General features: G+C 40.2%; 1 protein-coding gene across 4 annotated transcripts in view; it reads right to left on the bottom strand.

Annotated features, from left to right (window-relative positions):
* GABA-B-R3 (gamma-aminobutyric acid type B receptor subunit 3) overlaps positions 1–24,609 on the bottom strand; it is a 32,845-nt gene that overhangs the window by 3,696 nt on the left and 4,540 nt on the right. For 3 of the 4 annotated variants that reach the window (XM_033348318.2, XM_033348322.2, XM_033348320.2), the window contains exons 2-16: positions 22,956–24,556; positions 15,069–15,386; positions 14,638–14,742; positions 14,072–14,137; positions 9,814–10,017; positions 7,892–8,116; positions 7,450–7,510; positions 3,476–3,599; positions 2,518–2,634; positions 2,301–2,439; positions 2,038–2,154; positions 1,815–1,976; positions 1,573–1,676; positions 900–1,193; positions 61–305 (exon numbers count right to left, since the gene is read on the bottom strand). In XM_033348318.2, the coding sequence (XP_033204209.2) occupies positions 61–305; positions 900–1,193; positions 1,573–1,676; positions 1,815–1,976; positions 2,038–2,154; positions 2,301–2,439; positions 2,518–2,634; positions 3,476–3,599; positions 7,450–7,510; positions 7,892–8,116; positions 9,814–10,017; positions 14,072–14,137; positions 14,638–14,742; positions 15,069–15,386; positions 22,956–24,500 (3,826 nt within the window). In that variant the 5' untranslated portion in view covers positions 24,501–24,556. The remainder of the gene's footprint in view (positions 1–60; positions 306–899; positions 1,194–1,572; positions 1,677–1,814; positions 1,977–2,037; positions 2,155–2,300; positions 2,440–2,517; positions 2,635–3,475; positions 3,600–7,449; positions 7,511–7,891; positions 8,117–9,813; positions 10,018–14,071; positions 14,138–14,637; positions 14,743–15,068; positions 15,387–22,955; positions 24,557–24,609) is intronic. The other variant, XM_033348321.2, reaches the window with a different exon arrangement.

Raw genomic sequence — 24,609 nt, 5'->3', positions numbered from 1 at the left:
TTCGTCACGAATTTATTTGCACAACGAATCTTGCATCATGTGGAGAAGAATCTTACTCACCGGACGAATCAGCGGACGGCCAGCTAGCCCTAGGGATGACCGGTGGGAGGACGCTGAGCAATAACAAAGGTAGACCACCCCCGATGCTGGGATTGCGTTGTGGAATCGATGCGCTCGACGAAGCGTGCGATGGTTCAACCGGTTCCTGTGCCAATTGTTTCTCCAATCTGGCCAATTCCAGTTCCAGCTGTGCCATTTCACGACGATACACGCGATTCTGTACTTCCACGCGGTATTGAAGTTCGCTGTTGCACCATGAAATATAATTTTTGTTAAATTCGTTAAAAAGCAGTTGCATACCATAGTGTCGTAACTAGGCTTGCGAATATCATATACTAATTCGCGTACTATTTTCAATAGATCGGTAACATCCAACGAATTTTTATCGGGAATTTTAAACGTTGATGGTAATGCGATCTCGTCCTCTTCTCTAACTCGATATCGAATAAATTCTCAATGGAAAATTCAATAAACTTTTTTTAGCAGGCACCGTTCGAAAGAAAATTCAGTGAAAGTCGGTAGTTGAATAAAATATGATGAACGATGTCTGTGACCTGGTTTAAAACGAATCGTACCTTGGTACCGTTAGGAATAACGCGAAGAGTTCAGCCACCGAGCACCGATAAAAAGATATCGTCTCGAGTTAGATCCGTCCAAACGATTAGTTACCAAGCGAAAGAAACCTTTATTGTCACCGTATCCAGCGCCATTGTGCTTACCCTCTTTTTTCGCTCTTGTTTTCTTCTGATTTTCCATTTGCTTTCGACCCCCTTTTTCTTATCTGCGAAGTAGTCATTGGCGCGACGCGGCGTATCGCGACAACAGTAGCTGTTACTTACGTTCTATCATCGGTCACGAATCTCCTTGTATTGCATTCGATCTTCAGGCCGAGACTCTGGACAACAGGGTCGGCCCTTTCGCCAGCCAAGATGTTTGTTAACTGCGGGAGAAACAGCAACGCCAGCGTTGCGGTCGTTGAAGCCAAGATTAAAGCGGTAATCGTAACGAAGGCCAAGGTTGCGCGATCGGACATCAAATTTGCCAGCACTACCACAATCCCCGAAGTGATCACCACGAAATAAACACTCATGCCGATGTATTGCGAGTCGTTTAAAGCAGGTATTTTCACGTGTCTGGAATTATGCATGATATAGAAAAGTACAAAGTAAGAAATAATTAACATAGATGTATAAGTATAAATAAAGAATTAAATTGTTGATCAAAATTACATTAACTCTACAATGAATAAATCGATACTTCCATTACTATATTCTCGACTTGGCCTTGGAACGTTTTAATATCAACAGCTCAATGCTAAAACTCCGACAAAAAGAGGAAACATCTTTGCTAATGAACGCACTAATGGCATCCCTCATTAAACTCCAATTCGACTTTGCTTCTCCAATTGGAAGTTCCATGTGGACAGATTTCCCCGAGCGATTGTTTTAATGAATTCTTACTTACAAAAACTATTCCGTATATAAAATTTGCAGGTTAACTCAATATTTTTACCTCGTTTCCCAAGCCATGTATACACCGACGATTAGCAATAGACCTTTATATATGTAAAGTGCGCCCAACCAGCTGTTCGTGTGTTGAGAACGGCACACCTCTACCTGTATCGAAAACCAACGATGTAAATTAATTGATTATCGCTGGTTAAAGGGAACGTCATCCATATCTTAATGAGCCTCTCTACCAAAGTTGCAAAGGTAAGGGTGAAATTGTTTTCGACGTCGTTTCGATTTCGATACCTGAGGTTGATAGACTACGCTTCTGTCCTGTGGGCTAATTTCCAGAGTTAGATTTCGGAGATGACGTTGCATGGGGTCAAAAGTTACCCACAAGGTTACCACGAGGCCGTCTATCAGTAGCAGAACGCAGATCAAGCTTATAAGCTGAGTATCCTGAAGTAACTGTAGGTAGTAGAATTATACTGCGCGTTAAATGTCAACCGTACTTTCAATCATATCGTACCTTGTTCTTGACAACGCCGCTTCTGCTTCTAGTGAAGATCCGATGAACGCGATAGGTCTTGGTAAACATCGATCCGAATGCCAAGGAAAAGCCAGCAGACAACAAATATACTCTTGCCTGAAAAACCGTGTGACATATCGTACGAAATACAAAGTGTAACGTTGCATGGAAATAGTTCGATCTGTATATATAGATATACGCGATGCAACATAATTTCACCTACCAAACTAACGACTGTTCGCAAATAGAAAATTAATGCTCACTGTGCACACTGTAGGATAGTAGTCGTTGCTATCCGGTAGCGTGGCGTGATCCAAGCCCAGAAGTATGACCGCACCGTAGACTAAACCACAGCCGACGGCAGCCATATTATTCAGTCTAGGACTCGAGAGTTTTATGCTCCTGCCAGTCATAAGAAACGGAACACTTTACATTTTCTATACGATCAATGCGAAACGATGGAAACATCGTAAAACTTACTTGTGTTTACGAAAATGTAAATTGAACGCCAAGAAAGCGAACGCTAAAGTGACACCAACGCTAGCGAGACAAGTAACTGCTAGAAAAGCTGCAGGTGCTACTGTTACCACTCTCAACCTGGTCGTAAGAAAAATAAGCCATTTGTTATTATTAGAATGTTCTCGAATAGTAACAGACTCATAACGAGGACTGTAGCGAATCTCACGAATAACGAGAATAACCGCTAATGCTAAGTTTTTCAACTTCATAATCCTTTAAGGCTTGGTGTCTTTCGAAAGTAGACCACGTCGTATTTCACGATATTTCCCAAAACATATGATTTATGAAACATTTCCGTCGGGGAACGATAATCAAATTTTACTAACCCGACGAGAAAGCGTGAATCCGAATATATAGTTATCCTTCATGTCGTATACTTATACGTTGTATCGTAAGTTGTAATCCCATTTGGCAAGGGAGATCTTTACAGCTATTTTATGTGAATTGCTTATGTGATTGAATTTTACATGCAACCGTCCTTAACGCGATTGAATTCTCGGTTGCTGAACCTGTCGATTTCACGTTTATCGCGCAAATAATAGCTTATTAGCATACAGAAACGATAACATGGATTGTAAATAATTATATGGCTAGAAATGGCATATTTGACATCGTTGCTCTCATTTATCAACAGCGATTTGAAATGTATCCATTAGCGTTCAATGATTTATTTATCATTATCTGTATAATTAAATACGTAAGGAGAGGGTATGGTTTTATTATTGTACGTCTGATTGTATATGTAATTTTCAATTAACGATGCGTCGATATTCGAATTCGCGGTAGATGTTCAACTAGTGGGTAACTGAAAGACAAAACACTAATTGATATATGTAATTGCTCGGATCTTTTGTGGTAGTCAGATTTCAATGTTCGCAGAGAACGAGCGAATGATAAAACCAGATAGAACAGTACATACCGGAAAACCCTTCGAGCCACGGGGGGACGTCCATCCGGCCATTTTGTCATTGCGCATCCTGAGCAATTCATTATTAGCTTTCCATCTTCTGGACTGAAGATCGCTATTCTTCTGAAATCGTTGCCTGTAAATGGAAAACTATAAGAGATCTCCTGCTTTAGTATAAACGAGTGACTCTCGACGAATTGAATAATCGGTCAAGAAGTAACCGGATAGGATAAATCGAAACAAGATTTTAATTCCCATGTTCCCCCACTTCGTTTTGTATGCGTTTCCTTTCGAGCAAACAAATTAAATTGCTTGGGATTTTAATCTAAGAAGAAACGCGGCTTCTAATTATTTCGACTTCGCGTTTCTACCTAAATATTTGTTTCGTGTCACAGATTTGACGAATCCAGAGCTTACGACATAAGGATAACAAGTTTCGTGACGTACAAGGAATGGAATTATCGAGAAGAAGGCCCGATAAAGTTGGAAGTTTAATTTCTATCCTTTATTCCTCTCACATCTATCCGGAAACCCATCCGTCCTCCTACAAAATACCCTTTTCCAGCCGTGATTCACTTGTGCGACACGGCCGATAAAGTCGAAAATACACCGAGTTCTAAAGACCCCGAGTACACCGAGACTATAGAATTCCTATTTGTATTGGTATAAGCATGACTAAGCGAGGGGCTTCCCAAGGATTAGGACTGAGTTTACTTTTTCGGACATGTTACGGAACAACGCTTCAAAATAGATTCGATTTTATTTCCGAAATCGGATTTTAGCTTGTCTTGCGTAAACTCTTTGGGAAGTGCAGACAGCAGATATGGCTGATCGCTCGGATTAGAAATGTTCTATCAAGCTGTTGTCTTCGTACATTTTACAGGCCGGACGCTATTGGGATTTTTTCTCATCAGCTTAATGACAGTAGCCAGATACACAAAATAATACTTATTTTGTTCCATTTTCGTTTTCCGCATACCAAAGCACTGTTATTTTCGAGGACTGAAGATAAAGACAGTCTGCCAATCGTTTTTTAAGCAGCGCATTCACGGATACTGCCTATGTGTATCTGTTTCGTGAAGTTTAAGCGTACATGCTCGATGCTTTTTCACCTTGACAGGTATTCGAGTTTCTTCTGCACATTAAATTACTTATCTCCTAAATTGCACGTAAACTCGTACTACATAGTTTTTCACGCGCCGAATTTGCAAATTCGTCCTCGCAGCTTCTTAGGAACTTATCTTATAATAATATAGTGGTTGCCGTAATATAACAAAGTCACATAATCGGTCTGACATCGAAGTTTACATATTCGTAGCATAGCTGCGATATTGCTACTTTAGCTGATCAAATATTTTCAATTTCATTGGTTATAATTCTAGGAGATAATGAAGAAGAAAAAATTGTACAGTTTTGACAGTATATCATCGGCTAAAATAGAATATTCGCCTAATTATCATATTATTTGGCTTTAAACAAGACAGATGGATCTAATCCCGATTAACGTCGAAAGTTAGAAAACATTGCCTTCGGCTGTTGCGGTGCGCAAAAAGAAGAAGCAAATAACAGACGACCGATCCTTTTTTTCTATTCCCTGTCTTCGTGATTATGCTTGGAAGTTAAATATGCGGTCCGCGCCGATGTGACTATACCCGCTACAGGATTTGATGGATTACAGCCGTAGGATCTCGAGTGTCGACTGGTTGGATGAATGAAACACTGTGGGAGAGGTAAACTGGAATAAAAAAAAAAAATGTACAGAATAATGGTAACAGAAATCGCGGAGGCAAAGGAGGAAGCAGTTGATGGTATCCAACTTGTCCGAACTAGCGAAGCTTCTTTGTAAACGCCGCTATCTATCGCTGACGGAAATTCGTGCCAGTTCGTTGACTTTATCAGAAATCGATGCTTGAAGCGTGGTTCAGAAAAAGGAGCTTCTTCTTCGAAGTTCGGGCAAGGTTAGCGAGCAGACAACTAGCCGTTGTATCGTAAATAATCGTTCAACTATATGAACTGCGTAAAAGAGTTTGGGAAATCAGTCGATTCTGGTAAATCCCTGGATCTCTGGAAATCCGTACAGGGAATTTGCCAACTTTTGCTTCTTTTAGAAACGTCTTACCGAAAGACATAAATTCTTTCATTGTCAGCATCCGAGATTAACCGATTTCGTACAGTACGTATACAGTTGCCAGCGGAAAGATCATGAGAAATTTTGTAAATTCAAGGTACCAAAATAGGTAACGCGAATCAACTTTTACGAAGATGTTTGATATACATATATCATGAAGGAGGGCGGAGAAATAGCACAATTCGGAGATTTTTAGTCTTATCGCTGGATACACCTATAAGTAAAGTAAAAAGTAGGAAAGTAGATAGGAGATAGAAAGGAGGATAGAGAGGATAGTAGGAAAGAGGGAGAAACGTTTCTTATCAGGGCTTTTAAAAGATTGTTCAACCGTCTTCCAACGAGATATTTGTAAAACAAGAGGTAGAAGAACGAAAGAGTGAGAGAGAAAGAGAGAGAGAGAAAGAGAAAAAAAGAGAGAGAGAGGCGGAAAAAAAGAAAGAGCGAAGAAGTAATGAATCTTGGTCTCAGTTTCACGGCACTTATAAAGGTGTAGACAATTTGTAGCAGATTGATTTTCGATCACGTTAAAAAAGCGATATTCCATTAATGCGTAAAATACGTGGAATAACTCTGGAAAAAGTCCAATTAAATACCGTCCATTAGTCATCAATTGAACGAATTGAAATTGAAACGGGAGAAGTGATTCTGATGTAAGAACGCGAGTGTCGTTAACACGAACGGCGCATCGAGGTCATACGGCTCGAAAGAAGGCTTAATTTCACAAAGACCTGCACGTCCGTACGTTCGCGAGGATGGCGTTTCGAGGCCACTCAAACAGTGCGCTTGCGTCGTTATTCGGAAGAATTCAGTCCGTGATTCTTGAAATGTATGGAGGGAGACCGACTTCCGACAATTTACACGAGTGACATTTGTCGAGATAAAATTTGCTGGAAAAAGTTTAACACGATATATTTATTGGTCGTGTTTGGTGTTGCGGAGACGCGAAGTTACCTCTTGGTCGGAATGACGATTAATACGAATTCGAAGTAATACATTCCGGCCTTTCTTGTTTTCTATCTCTGGTTTTTCTCCTTTCTCACGCACGCTCCCTTTCGCTGCCGATTCCTGAGGGTCCTCTCTCATTAATTATTCATCGGCTTCTTACCGACATCCGGCGGATAGAATGGCAAACATCCTTGCTCGTGTTCGCACGAAGCTCACGCCGATCTCGTTTCGTGCTTTAGATCGTGGATCCGAGTAGCCGCAGTCTTTGCCGTGTCGGCCACGCGAAAAGCTCCATGCGCGTGACACTGAGATGTCCTTATGGCTCTTTCAAATTTAGTTCCCACGCTAGCTTTTTCCAAATTCTTCTACGCGCAACCTTCGTGGCTATTACGAAATCCCAATCGATTATCGCTCGATACGTCATTTTATGTGCATGACACATTGATATCTTTTCACGCAAGCAATTTTTTATTTTTATACTTCAAATAACACGCGAACAGGTCATCACGCACGTGAATTCTCCGTAAATATAATCGACAGATTCGTGTGTTGTGTGAACGTTCATTTGATAAGAAATTGACGTAAACAGGAGCAGCGAGAAACAGTGTATCGCAATGCCTAACAATTCGGGCGATCGTACGTAACGCGTTTAACGGAGGAATGCATTAGGACGAAACCGCTATCGTACCGACTGAAATCATATCGCTGACGGAACATTCAACAATGGGAAGTGTCAGTTAACTGAGATGCGAGAACGCACGCGGTATACTGCGCCGTTAGGTGCGCACAATTGTCAGCAATTTCCAGCCCTGTTTCCTGATTTGCCCTATTACACGTCCGTCTTTATTCGTGTATCATTACATTCGATATAATTACGAGTAAATCGTATTTGTATGGTATAAAGTTTACTCACCGTATATCTGAGAGAACGCTGTGATACCCACTCGATCGGCTCCATCGAACGATACCGGTCCCTAGAACGAACGATGACTAAACTATTCGTTTCGATCGACATGGAAAACCTCTATTAACAATTTTGTCCGCCGATAAGTTCATTATCACGATAGTCATCGTGTTTTTTTAATAAATACGTTTCTTCCTCTCCTCGATACGAGTCGTTCATGAAAATTCCCAAAGATATCGTTCTATCGCTTTTGTGAATTATCGATGCGAAAGTTTGAATGCTGGATTTTGGACGATGAAAGCAGAATGCTAGATGATTTTAGTTTCACGAATGTACGCGTATAATCATTTGCACACAGGCCGAATCAAATGCTTAAATACTCGAAGAATAGATGACTTCATGAATTCTCATGCATTCTTTTTTTACCGGTCGAGTAGTATTTCATACTCACCGAAACTCCGTTAAAACGTAAAAGTTTCAGTTGTTCCAATAGTCGCAACGCAATGTCCTTTCTAGCATGCGTATATTGGACTACGCTAATGTTGTCCTTATTTAAGATGTTTTCGGTCTTTTCCAAAGCAAGTGCCATAGCCCAGACGGCGTCGTAGGTCTGTCCTTCGAACTTCGAGTCTGTCGCGCTTCTTTTTCTCAATTCCAACGTGAAATTGTTACTCGTCTGTGCAGAAAATACCGTTGCTGTATTACGGCTAATCGGGTAATATAATTCGAGTTAATGCACATATTTAGAACAGAACTACCATTCTTATCTATTTTTATCGAGTGTACTAATAGTTAAAACGAAGCTCGCGTAATCCTTTGAAATTATACGGTAGCTTTTTGTTGTAGTGACTCTAGCGAAGGTTATACAAAAAGAAAAGTTGTAGTTTCAGTATTCCATAATAGCGTCTTTAAAAACAAATTTCTTTCTTATTAACTTATTTGGGAACACTGCGCCATGGAAGTAAGGAAATTGCCGTAAGGGGTAACATTTTCGAATATTATTCTCGAGACAATGAATAGCACTTTTTCTAAAATAACGAGAGTACTTTGGTCGATTCGACAGTTTCAGTGAAAAATCTATTCTCTTTCATCCGATAGCGTAAAAACGCGTCTTTCACGCAGATAGTAAATATTAACGAATTAATCGGTACAGTTCGATGTAGCCAAAAACAGGAGAATCGAGTAGTCGCTAGTATTTGTCGTAGAGATCAAAATTCGTTATGTTAATATAACGTTGAGTGCAGATTCGAAATGCCGATATAGCAAAACAAATGTATTACTAATTTCATTTTCCGTTCTTGAACGTTACGGACGAGTTTGAGAGAAATTCTATTTCCCTCGTTTATCATATTTTTAGCTAAATCGATTAAACGTGCATGTTCCGGTGGGAAACAAATGGATCACGAAAACTATTTACGCGAATTTCGGCTCAACAGAGAAATGTAATATATATGTATGTGGCTTCTCAAAGTCAGAATTCAGATCTTTGTGGCAAAGGTTGTCTCTTGTACGATAAAACATTCTGTTCTATTCTCGTATTGTTTCGTTCCTCAGAATATGCAAATCGGACAACCGACATACGTTGCAACGCGTCTTCGTTTTTGACTCTGATATCGTGAAAACTCACGGGACGGTGAATTTCTAGTTTTCCACGTGCGCGCGTAAATATTCAGTATAGTTGAATGCACTCGGAATTATTCATGATGCTGTTTGAAAAAGTATAAAGCAAACCGTTTCGTAACAACTGCGAGTCACCGAGGGTTGGATCTGGATGAGTTTCGGCGGTGTGACAGTACCGGAGAAGAGTTGGGTATGTCGAAGAAACGTAACCAATTCCGGAGCACGTTCCGTTCGAATTTCGTCGGGATCAGGTTCTTCCCTCGTGAAATGTAATTAGCAACATGTGAGTTCGTCATTAGCTCGATTGCTCGAACGTGGAAAGTTCGATACGAGGAAGCTGCTGGCCATTATCACACTCTTTCAACCATACCATTTCACCGACGTCTCTCTCTAATGGACGCGAAAACAGGTCTGCGTGTGTTATACAGCTATGCCAGCTATAACGAGCATGTACATGCCAAGACTACACGCTACTCCGTTAACGCTTTTAATTCTCGACAACGACGTTGCGTATATTATTAAGTATTTCGTCAAACATCGACCGAGACTTAATTAATGGAAGAAACTTTGGTCCAGTGGCGGTTCGAGTAATTGCTGCAATCTATAGAAAATATCGAGACACTACAAAAGATTTTCTACTGTAGAAGGGCTATTCTATGTTCTATGTTCGAAGTATTTTCGAGAAATGCTCCGTTTTCCAGTTTAGTATGGAACTTTTCTGACAAATGTGTCGGTAACTGGAAAAGTACTTACCAGACCCGACGAACTTATTTCGTTTTCTAAGGCAGCGCCATGACTCTCGACGATGATCAAACCATTCTGAGTTTGAGACAGCTGCGAGGGGGTACATTCTTCTGGTTCCGAGTGCAACGAATTAGCCATCCTCTTCGACAAGTCGATCGTATCACCTGGCAGAATCCATGCGTAGTCTCCCCCGTGCATACCCAACTTCCAAGCCTGGTAGAACAAGTAAAGAAAAAGTAAAAAAGATAGAGTGGTTAATAGGGGAAGCGACTAACGGAGTTACGGAATATTTAGCGAAAATGTTCATCTGGCTGCTGAGAGCCGCTGGTTTACGGAGCTAGATAAGACGAGCTTTAGACCTGGCTCTTAGTGGACGTTTCGTGCTCTTATGTTTCCTCGAATATATGGGTTACTTGGATAACTCTTTTATTTTTAAAAAGGAGCGGATGAACTCGTTACGGAGCGAGACGTTTTACAGTTCTGCAGTTTTACACAATTCTCTCTCGTGTCGTATGTACCTCGAAATTAACGCGGCGTCACATTCCCCGCACAATGCGATACATTCGACTTCGAGGATCGACCATCAAATGCACTCTCGTCAAGGAAAAGAAAGTGATTGTAGAGAATTTCCGAGAATGCAAATCGCATCCAGAGGATCGAACAGACGTGTTGACCTACTATGAATATTTACTATGATCTCATCAGACGACGGACAATCAGAGTAATGAGAAATGACTCCAAGATGGGGATCGTTCTCAGACCCTTCGAGATGTCTTTATAAAATACACCCCATTTTTCGCATTGTCCATTCCCTTTTCTTCCCACTCTACTTTCGTTTATTTATTCTCGCATGCCGATTTATTTCATCTAACGCGTAACATATTTTTGGCTATATATATATATATATATACTACTAATAGAATGTATTTTAGTAACGTCATTTGTCAGTTAGGATGATATGAAACGGACATCGTTACGGTATTTTGTCTCGAATGATGTATCGTCCCTTTGACGTTACACAGTTTTTATATGCTACTAGTAAAAACTTTTAACGCGGATCCCCATAATCAATTTCCCTCCCGTTTTCAAACAGCAAATTTCCTACTCAATCAGCGAGTTTCACGTGACCGAAAGATGTCATTGCGTTGACTCGGAAGAGACGGCTGGATATGCATTCGTATGCAGCGTTCTTATCCTTTCCGGCGTGGCTCGACTCTTCTAAAGCTTTTAAGTCCGGAAGAAGAGATCGCCGGCCGGTTATCGGGAAATCATCGTCGGTCGTATTTACGCCTCATTGTCTTTCGTCGCTTTGCACAGAGACAAAGTTAAAAAACTGGGACACGTTTGAATGGCGCGCCCTAGTCGTCCAAAGATGCAGGCTGTTCTGTGAATTCGCAACTGTTGTCATGCTGAGGCATCCGGTGAAAATGAGACATGTGCCTGGAATACGTAGACATAATATTGTTCTCAGTAGCAAAGAAAGGGCGAGCGAAGTATTTACCGCTCGAACACGCGATTTCACGTAAATCAGGACTTAATGTTTCTTCTCGCTCGGAACTATCACCGACGTTAAAACCGATAATACAGAGATATAAATTGTACCTCTACGCTCTATGTGGATGTATTGAAACGAATGCCACGAACTATTTACAGTTCGAATTATAAAAGGCGAAGATCTCGGATTATTTTCAGCTGCTTTCGACAAAAATTCGTAATTATTTTTTAAGAAATTAGTCGTAATTAGAGAACAGCCGATTGGTTTAGCGATAAATTTTGTTCAGACGCGTCACGAAACAAAGGATGCACCCGCTGTTTATAAACGACACCGTCCGAGGCTACGAGATTCCGTGTAGGCGTTATCTGTATTTTCGGTTGATTTATAGGAGAAACGTTTCCGCGTTCCATGTTTCGTTGTACGCGCAAAGAAAAGGAAAAACCTTGCCTCTGAATACATATCGACGTAATAAACGGCTGATCCTGACCTGTGAATATTAAACATCGGAAAAGTAACGAACTACACAATCGTTTGAATGGAGAAGATGTGAATATCGTCGATCTAACGCTTGCGAACATCTACGCACGCGTTATTGCCTGCCGGCCGTAGTTACTTTCTGATTGGCAATAATATAGTCGGTCAAGATGTCAGAGGCGCGCTCCGATGAAAAATCGTTTTCACAAGAAGCACGATTGCTCAGCTGCTTTGGTAAATTTAATCTTTTTCCTCTAATAAACTCCTATGTATCTTTCGGGTATGCGAAACAAAGGAAAAAGATCGAAAGCAACTGTAAATCAGAAATTTGCATTTTTATGTAAATATTTCCCGCGGCTATTTCCATACTACTTCTGACGTTCGAGGAAATAAAAAAGTCCTATATAAGATATACCTACGCGCGATTCGATAGGACGTTTCCAGTTTGGAGGATTTAAGAGATACAATTTAAACGATACCGAATCAAAAGAGAATGCGAATTAATTGGAATCTTAGAGATAGATAGTAATCAGGAGAACACCGTTTCCTATACTCCACCAACGTAACTTCATTTTGACATGTAGGCGAGACACAGGCGAAGATTAGAGGCGCAGAAACCTGATGTTTACACTTCCGACGTTGGAAGCACGAAGATCACCCAAATCCTCATCCTTTCTGTTCCGTGATTAATTTTGCAGTGATAGTTTCACGAGTCACCTCAATCAAGTGAATACGTCATGTAAATGCAATTTTCTACCATTTTCTTTAAAGATTATCTCCTATATCGTCGAGAATATCGATTACTTTGAGTTAAGTCGGCGACTTGCGATCGAATTTACATGGTTATCGGTATGAAGACCGATTAGACAATAAAAAATTATCTGATAAACAAGCTGACGAGCAGTTCTTGGAAAGTACTGGTCTTGAAACACAAAGCCATTGACATGATAATAGTGATGAGGGAAAGAGAGAAGGACAACGAGAGAGAGAGAGAGAGAGAGAGAGAGAGAGAGAGAGAAAGAGCGTCCTACTTCAACACAATGTTCATTATTCGCGTAGCAGGGACACAGGCTATGACCATGTGTTTGCATTTCATCGATTTTCGCCTGAAAATCGAGGCGTAAAGTCCTCCGCGATAGACAAATTTCAATTTATCGTGTAGAATAGAATTGAGTTCGTGAAGTTCGTGTATGTCGTGGAACCTTTCGTGTACGTTGAAATTCGAAAATAATCTTTTTCGCGTATTATAATGTCACGGTGGTAACACCAAAAAGAGCAATTCTCATAGAGATAGCGATTTTATGAGCGTCTGTAAAAATTCGTAATTGAACTGTCGTCGATGTGCGTTTGAACGCTCGTAAATTCGCGACACATTTAGCGTGTAACGCGAAGCGTTTTATTTCCGCGTATTTTGAAGAGAATTGTCGGTGTACTGGATTACCGGAGAGTGATAATAAAAGAAGGAGAGGCGAATCTTGACGCAGCGTCTTGATAAGTTCTGCGTTCGAAAGCAAAGCTAACTCAAGTTCATCTTTTTCATGATTGAGTTATGTATACCATCTTATTTTTCCTCGTCGCTTCCTTCTGTTCCTTTTTTTTTTTGTTCCGCCTTCCTTTTATTTTAGATCCCTTTGTATATGTAAATAAGAGCAGTTTGTAAATGTATATCAATAATCTGCCATCTTGTAATTACGAAATTAATATACTTTTAAACAAGAAATCTGTACGCACCATTGTTTTTCTGTTCTGATGTGACATAACGGGAAAGGACGTGAATCAGTGTGGCTTTCAGATACAGAAATATTTTTCATTTTTAGCATAATCCTTCCACGAGTCATTTCCCTGCATGTGACATCTACGTATAATGACCTTTCGTGAAACGATAAGATTGCGAACGTGACGTTTCCGTCCTTGAACCGATTTTAATCGTCAAAATTTGAAATGATGAAGTACACGGTCTAGGGTTCCATACTTCTTTTTTTAGTACTGTTCATTAAAAGACTAAAACTTCAAGTGAATTCCAGGTCAAATTTACATAAAGCTATCGCATATAATGGATACGGTGATTTTTGTTATTGCGTATTGTTTTGCAAAATCAACACGACGTAAAACTATCCCATGTTTCGGTACTTAAAACTTTTCATCCTAAAAGTAACTCGACTTTGGTCACCGTTATTTTTCCGCGCTAGAAGTCACGCAATTGCCAGAAACATATTCTACCATTATACGATAAAGGAGTTTGGCAACGAGGCGAAACGAACTTGCATCCATGAGTTTTAATTTCTGTGGAAGGTTTACCTCGCAGAAAACGCGTGGCGCCAGTTGTGGTGAAAAACTCCCGATGATGATTCGTGTGTCCAACTCCTGTAATCGAATAAAATTGCATTTCAACAAGGGGGATTATTCTCTTCCGCGCTCGTCTCAAGCACCGCATCTTTCATGCAACTTTATCGTATTAGGGCGGACAAGCAATTAGTTATGAAGTGTGATTAAAGACGCACGGAGCATCGCGGTTAATCGAATTATTCGCCTTGCTCGACACGGCCTGATACGCTCTAATGTACGATAAATAGTTTTTCGGAGAATTTTGCCGTGCATTGTAGCGTCTGATATTAATTTTGAAACGGTCAACTGTTAAACGCTCACATTGAAATTCTACGCTTTTTAACAGATTTAAAATTGCTTGCATATCATTCTAAAAGGTAAAGTAAATGTGGAAAGATTTCTAACGCAAAGATAGAGCTACAATGATGGCGACTAAACGTAACTATACATCATAACTGTATACCACGTCGGGCAGCCACGAATTTCTAGCATATTCAGTGAAAAAAATTCAATGAGGCTTAAGTCTAGGCGTGCCTTACTTTTAAAGTTTGCAGCTGTTCCTTGTAATCGTTTTCTGCGAAGGTGATAGTAGCGGTGCACGTAATATTCGCTTGCTCCAGTTCCGTGACTAGATCGTTCACAGCCTGAAACGAAAAAGCGATACTGCAACGTCCTCGCAGCAAAGGAGGTAAATGTTAAAGTTGTACATTGCTTGTATCATTTAGAGACAATTGTAGTAGATTTTTCTTATTAAACTCGTATTTCATCATAAGTAAACCCTTTATTTTAACGTGCTTTGTCGAAGGGACTAAAGTTTAATAGCTAGTTTACACACTGTTCGTCACATGGGAATTTTGAGTGGCGCAATGGCAATCTATTAAACTAAACACATAGGTACTCGAGAAGCTGGAACGGCGTGTATCTTTGATTAAACTTCCTTGTTGAATGCTACATCGACTCATGTGCTTACCAGAGAATACATGTCACCAGTTTGCGAGAGAGCGGTAACAGTGTCCCACCCAAAATGTTTGATGAGTGCTATCCTGGCAGAGTTGTGACTTGAATCCGGCGCTACGGTTCGTAGGAAAAGCGGAAATTCGGTGGAATCCGAGAGGGCAGGTGCGGTGGATCCAAAGGAGACTTGTATCACGTTCCAGTAAGGTACGATTTTGGCTAATGTTTCCGTGACCTCGGAGCAGGCAGTGCCCAGTAACAACGGTATTAGATCGTTCTTCCTTGCCGAGTAGAGAGCATGGAAGAATCTATCAACCGCCACACCGGAGTCGCACTAAAAACGTAAAAAAAGGGACATCAGTACGATATTACAACGCGCCTGTTGTAAATTCAACGCGTTGTGTAATTCGTTTGATATTACGATATTTTGATAAACCGGTGCATTTATTCCGCTATGGTATCGCAAAACAAATACGAAATTATGATTTATGAAAGGCGTCAATGACGTGACGTCGTGAAACAAACCCGTTTGTGAAATCGGTGGAGAAAGAAAGACGTGTTTCGCATAGAAAGTAAGCAATTATGAGGCGCCATGTAACGAGAGGCAAGAAAAAGAAGAAAAGGATCGCAAACACTTTGGCTAGATTGATGTACATGTGCGTGTATACGTCCGTAAGGAAGGTGAGGTGAGAGAAGACGGACCGGTGAGCCTTAACGAGCAATTATTCAACGCGAGAGGGTGACTAGGGCGGACTCGAAAGCTCGCATACAGTTGAAGAGTCTGCCTCATACCGTGCAATCCGGCGAGATACCGAGATGGAAGAAAATACAGAATTTTCGAGATGAGCTTCGATTCCGAGTTCAACTTCTCGTACGTTGTTGTATTTTTATTCGATTTCGAATCGTTGCGGTACGTCTTAGACGGATAAGGCGAGACGGTTTTCTTCGAGAAAATAGAAATTTGGTTAACAACTGTGGAGAAAAGTGGCATTCGCCTTGTTGCTACCGACGTATTTACATAAGGAACTTCTCGTGAGGCTTAACTTTATTATATTTAAGCCCCGGTACGAATTTAAGTTGCATTTGCTATTTGCAAATCTTTTGCGTTTAAATGAACGTGATACGTATAAACGTAGAAGTGGGGATTTTATTAAAATCGTGTATATTTCTTGTAAATACTGTTACAAAGAATGTTTCAAAGGAAGCAGACAAGGAGATTAAAATTACAGATTCCACGCCACCACGTTTCGAGGTGCAACTTTCCTCGAGGAATTTACAAAGGAGTTCAAACATCGTGGCACAGGTCACAAGCTCGTGTGCCTCTACCTTGATCCGATATACATATAAACGCTAGAACGCCGTGAAAGTTTCGCAATGAAAGGCCGACCGCGCAACGATGCGTTTAATAGGACTGAATTAAATGGTTCACATTTTTAACCTAAAATCGACTGTATTGATCGTTGATCGATATGATTGGAATCTTGGACATTCTCTTTTAATTTTCTTATTGCAATCAACGGGAACGTGACTAGACTTTTGCGGAATTCACGACCATAGGGAATTCATAGAATCATTTCTTCATATACGATCAACAAATTTCAAAAGTTCCTTAGCAATCTGTAAGGAAAGAATAACTCGATTAAAGCTAGCTATAATTTTACGCCGGACGAATTCCAACGTTATCACGTATTTTTATGTTTGATCACGTGACGTGGTTTTGTTTTAGACAATCATTGCATTTGGAATCCAAACGTTGATCTATGGAAATGGTGACGGAGAAAATTACGCCAGATCTCGATATCTTTTTATTAGAAAGTTTATCCGAATTTATGATGTGATCAAGATCATCAAAGATCAAGATCTGTACAAAGAATTCAAAGGATTTTGTCGATTGCTGAAACGCATTTAACATCCGTTGATCGGATGTCATACCTCTATACGAAACAAGCGACCTATTTCATCATTATACTGAAGGAGAAAATTTAATAACTGCAAAAAATGTGGCAGCAATGTATCGAGCAATATCCAGGGAGAAAAATGACGCGTGATTCGTTTTCACCGAATGTCTTCGCGAAAAAGAGAGTTGTAAGTCGGCCAAATGAAAGAGTAAGCTCGAGGAATCTTCCATGACGTAGAGCTTATTTAACAAAGAACAGCTACTGCTATCTGTTTCCTGTCGGTGAAACGTTGACACAAAACAGATAGTATTGCTCGCTGAAGGGAAGAAACGCCAGCAATATCGAACGATGAAAAGTATGATACACCTACAAAGTTTCCTCGGCTGTCAAAGCATTGCTGCAAAGAAATTAGCATTACGTGTTTAAGAATTTTGCAACTTTAAGTATTATATATGGTATATGGGATTATACTATTTTAGACGACTTTATATAAGTTCCGTGTATAATCGGGAGAATTTGAACTCGGGTCATAATCGGACGTAACTATTTATGTCGAACTCTATTCCGTTAGTGGTTTCTGACAGACGACAACCGTGTATGCCTTAAAGCATCTGGTTGTAGAAAGTTTGTGAGAAACCTTGCTGCATTGTACCTTCGATAAACTATCATTATCAAATTAAGGGTGAAAGGAGCATCGAAGTGACGTTAAATGAAGATAGATTCTACAGCTTGCTCGACTTGTCGCGTGCAAACTTTAACAAAATATTTCTTTACACACCGGATTAATCTAAAAGCTGTCTCGTACACGAAGCGAAAATAAGGTCCGTTTTAACTCCGCTGCCGCGGCGATATATCAATTTAGAGTCGACGCGGTTGCAAGCACTCTGTTTTCTGAAAAGAGGAAAATTTTTAAGTTCCATGACAGCTCGAGCGCTCGGCCTGATCTGCCGCCTGTCTTTATTGAATTTTCAGAGATTTTGCCTCGCAGTGATACGGATTTACGATGCAGCATGTAAACGTTTTACAAGCTTTGACAGCGTAATCTTGAATGAACTAAGTTCATACTAAGGTTAACGTTTCTGTGTTCTAGCATACAACTTTGTTTCGCTGCAGCATTATATTACGGAGTGATACAACTTCGTGTCCACAAGCTTAAGTGATACTGCAACTCCAAATATCATGAAACTGTATCCTTCGGTACTCGCGTTTTCTCTCACTTTTTAAGCTTCTCGCGCTGGATTTGATTAAATTAATATTTTAAACGTTGCGTCGTCTTATGCAATTAATGGAAGGTATAAAGGGAGATGTCGTTAAGTTTTTATTAAATATTTATTCGGCGATAGCTTAGTGTAAAAAAGTGTCGTTTTTCATTTTCTAAAATATTATCTTAGCGGCGTATTTCATTATAAATTTACCGATATGCTTTTTTTCTAACAGGAAATCGAACACTTTAGTCAATCTGTTTTCTGTCGATAATTCCTATACCAATTTCGAATGATCATTTCGCACGTCAAGAAAATATTATTTCACGTGCCGAATGATTTTATCACCTACATTTTATTTCAATAAAAATACGAGTTTTTGATATTTTCATAAAGCGTTCAATGCTGCAACTCCATTTTTTAATCGCGCATTTCATTAAACTCATTTGCCTTGTTTTGAAACTAAATTCTCGTTTGGAAACCGCTTTGGCTACGTTTTCGCTGAAAACTTTTAGGTACACTGCAATATCCATGTATATTAGATTTGCCCGACAGAAATTACCTATGGAATCTGTAAATTTTTATCGATATCTACTCGTGTGACGCGTTTGATTTTGCTCGATTAACTATCCGTGACGAGCCAATTACCGTGTACGTGGTTAATCATCGCGTATTCACGTAATTGCTGAATCGTTCCCGTTCATTGTTCGCTATTAGTCCTTCTCGAAAAATTGAACAACCAGTCGATGGTTAAAATTGGACGATAGGCGAAGTTTTTCACCTAGACCATCGTGAAAAAATATCTACCTTTTATGATTACGCGATATACCATAAAATATCTTTCATTTGTCACTATCGTGGCTGATCGCGCAATCAATAGACTGTATGAATAGGAAACGACGGCAGATAAAAGTATCGGATCTATCGCAATCTTAGCAATACGTTCGACGAGGAAAGGGAGTGGTGGAAGATGATGGAGTACAGGAATGACGGGTATATATGGTCTGTGAATTTTTTAGGAGCTGGCTCAATGAATATATCCACATCCATAGTGCTGATCTCTATTTTCGTGGCTATTTCTCAAACGTTGCTGTTCTTTTCTTCCGTGATTGTTCTGGTCCAATAACACTGCTACGCGAGTAGACGTAGGAAAATTTTCTTACAAGGGTCGAACAGAGGAATACATCCTACTCGTAAGGCGCCACTTTTATCACACTTTTATTTAATCCTACCTTATTTATTATCATCGTAGTTTAGACGTGATATTACTTTCATGATACAGTTTTTCCCAACGTCGTTTTTTACCAACACGCATTATGCGAATATGTTCTGCCATTGGGAAATTCAAATGTTTCGTATTCGAGATAAAGGTCTAATCGATGGTTATAATCGAGCTGTGTGATTATAAAAATGTGCAATGAAGAAACGACAAGCCCCGAAGATGAAGACGTTTCAAGCACTTCCAATAACGATCGAATTATTAGTTGACAAGTGGTTGTCCGATTATTGACTTTCCTCTTTCACTTGGACGTATAACGGAGATCCCCTCAAATTCACTGCAGGTTCTTCGAGATAGCTACCTTTATCGCCTCGAGTCACCCTTCTAACAACTGATCTTTTAATCGGACCCTATTTTTCCCTACATACATCGTAGTCTGTGTCCTTTTGAAGAATAGAATTGTGGTGAACGAAGCATGAAACGAAAATACGAATTCTATCGGACTTTCTCTTACGTCGATAAAGAGAAAAAAATCGGTCTTGGAGACGTTTCGTAAGACGATGCTTTTTGTTTGGAGCTTAATGGCGCTTAAGCTTGTTACGGTTAGTATATTGCTTCTTCATTAAGAGGCAGGAAGAAGTTCAGGTATTAAGATTGTCCACGGCATAAATTTGAAAATTTATTCCAAATGAAACTTTTTATTTTCGACGAACTTGCGAGTATATATAATAGCCAGATCGATTCGAAGAGCAGTGAAAGAGAATACAAAACGAATTGAAAAAGGAGGAAAAGGGAAAGAGAAAAAGAATTAAGAATAAAAGTACAGATAGGTCAATCGAGATAATAGCGTTCCTTTAATTGTCTTATACTTCACCAATTGATGCAAAACCTGTATAGAAACGATTCTTTTTTTATTTTACGCCTTTTTAATTATAATCGATTTTCTTTAGTTTTTCCAATTGGTTGTGGGGCAATGTCGATAATTGTAGTTCGATATATGTGGTTTCGCTTCGGAATCGCGTATATGATCGATTTAACCTCCCAGTGTTTTCCTATTCATTTATATTTATAGCAGGCCGACCATGAGATATATAGTTGAAGATTATTTAATAAACTAGTACTAGAATACAAATAACTTAATGGATCGAACATATCCATAATTTACGTCCTCCAACACAGTTTCAAAAATCTTCGATGGTAGGTAGTACAGCTTTTGGAAGAGAATATGCACAGTAGCCGCATAAAGCTGTCCTATCTTTCAGGATATGAACTAGAATAAATGATAGAAGATAGGTTCTATCGAGGCGCACTCAATCAATATGCGTGTTTGTACTTTGAATAAATACAAAAGTGCTTTCGTTGAACACGCATTTGAGTCTACGCTACGTTAACTCGCTTTCCGAGATTTCAAAAAGCCTTTAGTTGGTTCGACAGCAAAAAAGTTGCTGTCGATAAATTTCAAAGTGGGGCCATAGGTTTTCAAAAGTCTCTACTTCGTTTTTGTATTTTCTTTTTTCACAGGTTAGTTCAACAATGCTGATAACGATATACGGAATTATAATTTGATAATTAATTCGAAATAGAAGAAGCGCGACTCGACCCCAAAATCTTGAAGAAGCTACGTATTATCTTATTTATTAACATAGTTATATAAATTTTATATGAACAGCCAACACTGTTTCCGGATAATTGCCATGAAATAAAGCTTTAGTTGGTTTTGGCGTTGCATTCGATGTCGGAACAAAAATCTTATTTTCTATCCTATGAAAGGACAACTCCTATTTTACGCGACACCGATGCTAGTTCGCGCCACGGAAAATCGGAAAACAGACGAGGACAAACTATCATTGTGTTACGACGTATACAAATTTTCATAAAACGCATACAAATTAGAATTTTCAAGGATCAACACGGGAATATTCCGTTGATAACCATTTGTTTAATGCAAATTAAAAAGGACAGAGTGAAAGAGAAGAACAGAAAGGAAACGTGGAGAATAGTAGTATGCAGAAAAAATGTAGATCTTTTCGAATCCTTGATGAAGAGGACCACCCTTCGAGTACTTTACCGGTGTGGGATTGGTTAAATTACAAATGGCCTACGGCCATTCCTTGTTCTAAATCCCATTTTCATCGAGGTTCTCGTATTCGTACGCACACAGCAAACAGAGAGAACGTAAAACGGTCTGACGACGCACTCCGATGAATGCACACGGTGAATTCAGCAAAGACACATAAAAGCTATGTAATGCTCCGAACTCGTATGTAACGAGACTTTGTCTCACAGAGAAAATGGTGAGCCACGAACGTCGAAGTTGCAAAATGATCGGTATTTTGTTTGTACCATATAAAGTAATATAAACTGATTTATAAAAGAAAGACACTTAATTTGGTTTATATGAAAGTTCATAGGTAAGGTATCACTCTCTATATGTTAAGGTGATTCTTTCCATCTTCTCCATCGCACTTTCCGATTGCTTAGTCGTGAAATATTCCCTCGCACAATATACCACGAAAGTTACATACTTGAATGCAATAAAAGCACAAGTGACGTTGCGTGAATCATGCTGTTTTAATTTTTTATTTCGTTTCGTTTCATTCTGTTTCGTTTCGTTGATTCACTTTCCGTAAAGGTGCGCGTTTAAACGATCGGTAGTGTTTATACGAAGACGATATAGCACATAAACGGAAATTATTGCGGAAAGTAACAGTTTAATACAGCGGTTTTTCCCGTACAAAGACTAATACAACTACACAAGTGTGCATTGCTCCGATTAAACAGTCTAGCGATTTAATTGCGCACCACAAAGTTACATTTTTTTTCAACGAAGCGTCAACGATCCCTGTTACACGGCGGTTATCGGGAACGCGTAGCAGCGCCTACGGAAAATGTCAGTTGATATAAACGGGGGAAACAAAACTTGGTATTGTGGAAAACAGTTTGACAGTTGTTGCGCGTAGTCTGGTTAAAAAATAATAAAAGCCAGGGTTGCTATTTCGCGGTTTAACTTCAGTTTAATACGACTTCTCGTTACGTCATGGAATTTCCCTTTGCTCGAACCACAGTTTCGCTGGCTGGCCGCAGAAACAGACTAGAACCGAAATTTTAAACATACAGAATTTGCAAATTAATGCGGATCTAATTTGGAAGTGAAATTTTGATCCACATAGCGTTCAACATTTCGATAAGTTTGTTGAAAACATTTTGTCGCGGGAAAGGCGCGAAATTATTAGGACCGTGAGCGCTTTGAGATTCAACAGCATGGAACACATGTTCGTGTGTGCACATAACATTATTTCTTTGGAAGAAAAATTGTTACGCTACATCGAGATAGTCGAAAGCGTCGTCTTTTCGATGACCGATTCATTTTTCACGCGACAATCGTGATACGCGCGTATTCTTTGGAGAATCAACGGCGATGAATATAAATAACGAAACTTTCTTAGCAAGTAAAGTATTTCGTGCTGTCGCCATATTTTACCCACGATTTTTCCATCATAAAGCAAAGGCTGTGAATACATAAAGCGTAGCTGGTTGAACTCTTGGAAAATATATCCGATAGAATAGAAATGTTTTGTTTTTACCTTGGTATCGTTGTGAATAAGACGCAGACGAAACTTGGATAAGACATTCAATTCGTTGACCCGTTCAACGGCTAATCTGGCTGCTTGTAACTCGCTAGTTCCTTCCGGTCTAGGTTCAGAACCTCGTGTCATCTCGAATAAACCTAGGATAGTTATGTTTATCTTTTCGGACGATTTCACATTCGGCACTGTAACACTGGATTCTTCAATTTCTTCTGTGTCTTGGTCGATACGCGACTCGTTCATCGAATACTTATCACTAGGCGATGTCAACATTGGAGAAGACGTTGAGGACGGGGAGACGTGCTTTTCTTCTGGGAAAGACTTTCCGCTGGCTATATTGGAGGATCGTCGACCAGACGATGCGCCGGGCAGCCAGCGATCATCCGTGATGTCGTCGGCTTTCTCGTGCTCGTCGATGGCCACCTCCTGTCTTCGTTCCTCCTCTGTATTCTCATCGACTTTACGATGTCGGTGAAGGACGTCTCTGCCGGGACTTTTTGGTAGATCCGGTGGCATGGTCGACGGATATGACGCGATTGTGGTTTCGGGAATATCCATTTTAGGCGGACCAAAGTGCCTTCTATCAAACTTTTCGACTTGAGCTGCTATAGGCGGCTTGTACGTGACTTTTATAGGAAATTTTTGCGAGCCCTCGAAACCCGTAAAAGGGTCCTCGCTGCTCTCATTCGAAGTCGGTGACAGATTGCCATTTACTTTCATCGAATGAACTGGATTCTCGGTCCCATTGTTTCTTTTCGCTTCGGAATTATCCGCGACTTTATCAGACCTATTTCTTCTGGTAGATCTCGAGTCGTCGTTCTCCGTGAATTCCTCGCCGTATTCTTCGCAATCGTGAAACGATTCTTCCAAACCGAGAAGGTTCATTCTCATTTTCCTCTCCAATTTATGCTTCCGGTCAAAGTTCCTTTTCATTCTCAGCTCAATATGTTTTTCATCGCGATAACTTACACCGTTCATCAAAGTCGTACCACCGATTTGGTCGTCGATATTGGCTAGTAGTATATCATTTTCCCGTCGAAACTTCCGCTTCTGGTGTCGCCTGCGAGACTCGCCGTAGTAACCGTTCACAATATCAGCCGTGACCGTAGCGAATCGCGAGTCGTCGCGCAAATACGCACGATTATCTTTACCGAATGATGCGACGAACTTATTCGTCACGTGGTTAACTCGTTTTAATGCACTCGTTCGTCTTCGTGAGATTCGATCGACGTGAATTCCTGTCCCGTCGGGTTCATCCGATGAGTCGGAAATTTCGTACTCGTTCAAGCCATGCTGTATCAACTCTCGAGGATCGTCGGGAACTCTTCGAGAATACTTTCTACCCGCGGTGTCGACGAGGTAAGGAAACGATGTAAGATCATGACTTTGAGACCTCGCTTTTTCATTGCACGGCAGAACGCTACGAACAGAGGCGAGACCGAGAAGGAGAAGGATTAGGTTGCAAGAAAGGTGAAAGGTCTCAGAGGATGAGAATGGCAGGAGGAGACGAGAGAAATCGCGGCGCGTATGGACGCGCGTCATAATCAGTCGCCGTCGCTGTTTCGACGACTCAGGGCGCTTTGTCGGCTTGTCCTCATCTGAAAATTAACATACACGTACTTTATTCTCAGTGCGGAATAATATAATTAAT

Source organism: Bombus vancouverensis, chromosome 8, assembly GCF_051014615.1.
Source record: "Bombus vancouverensis nearcticus chromosome 8, iyBomVanc1_principal, whole genome shotgun sequence".
Lineage (NCBI taxonomy): Eukaryota > Metazoa > Arthropoda > Insecta > Hymenoptera > Apidae > Bombus > Bombus vancouverensis.
The sequence above is the reverse complement of the archived record's forward strand: the minus strand, read 5'-3'. Positions and strand labels throughout refer to the sequence as shown.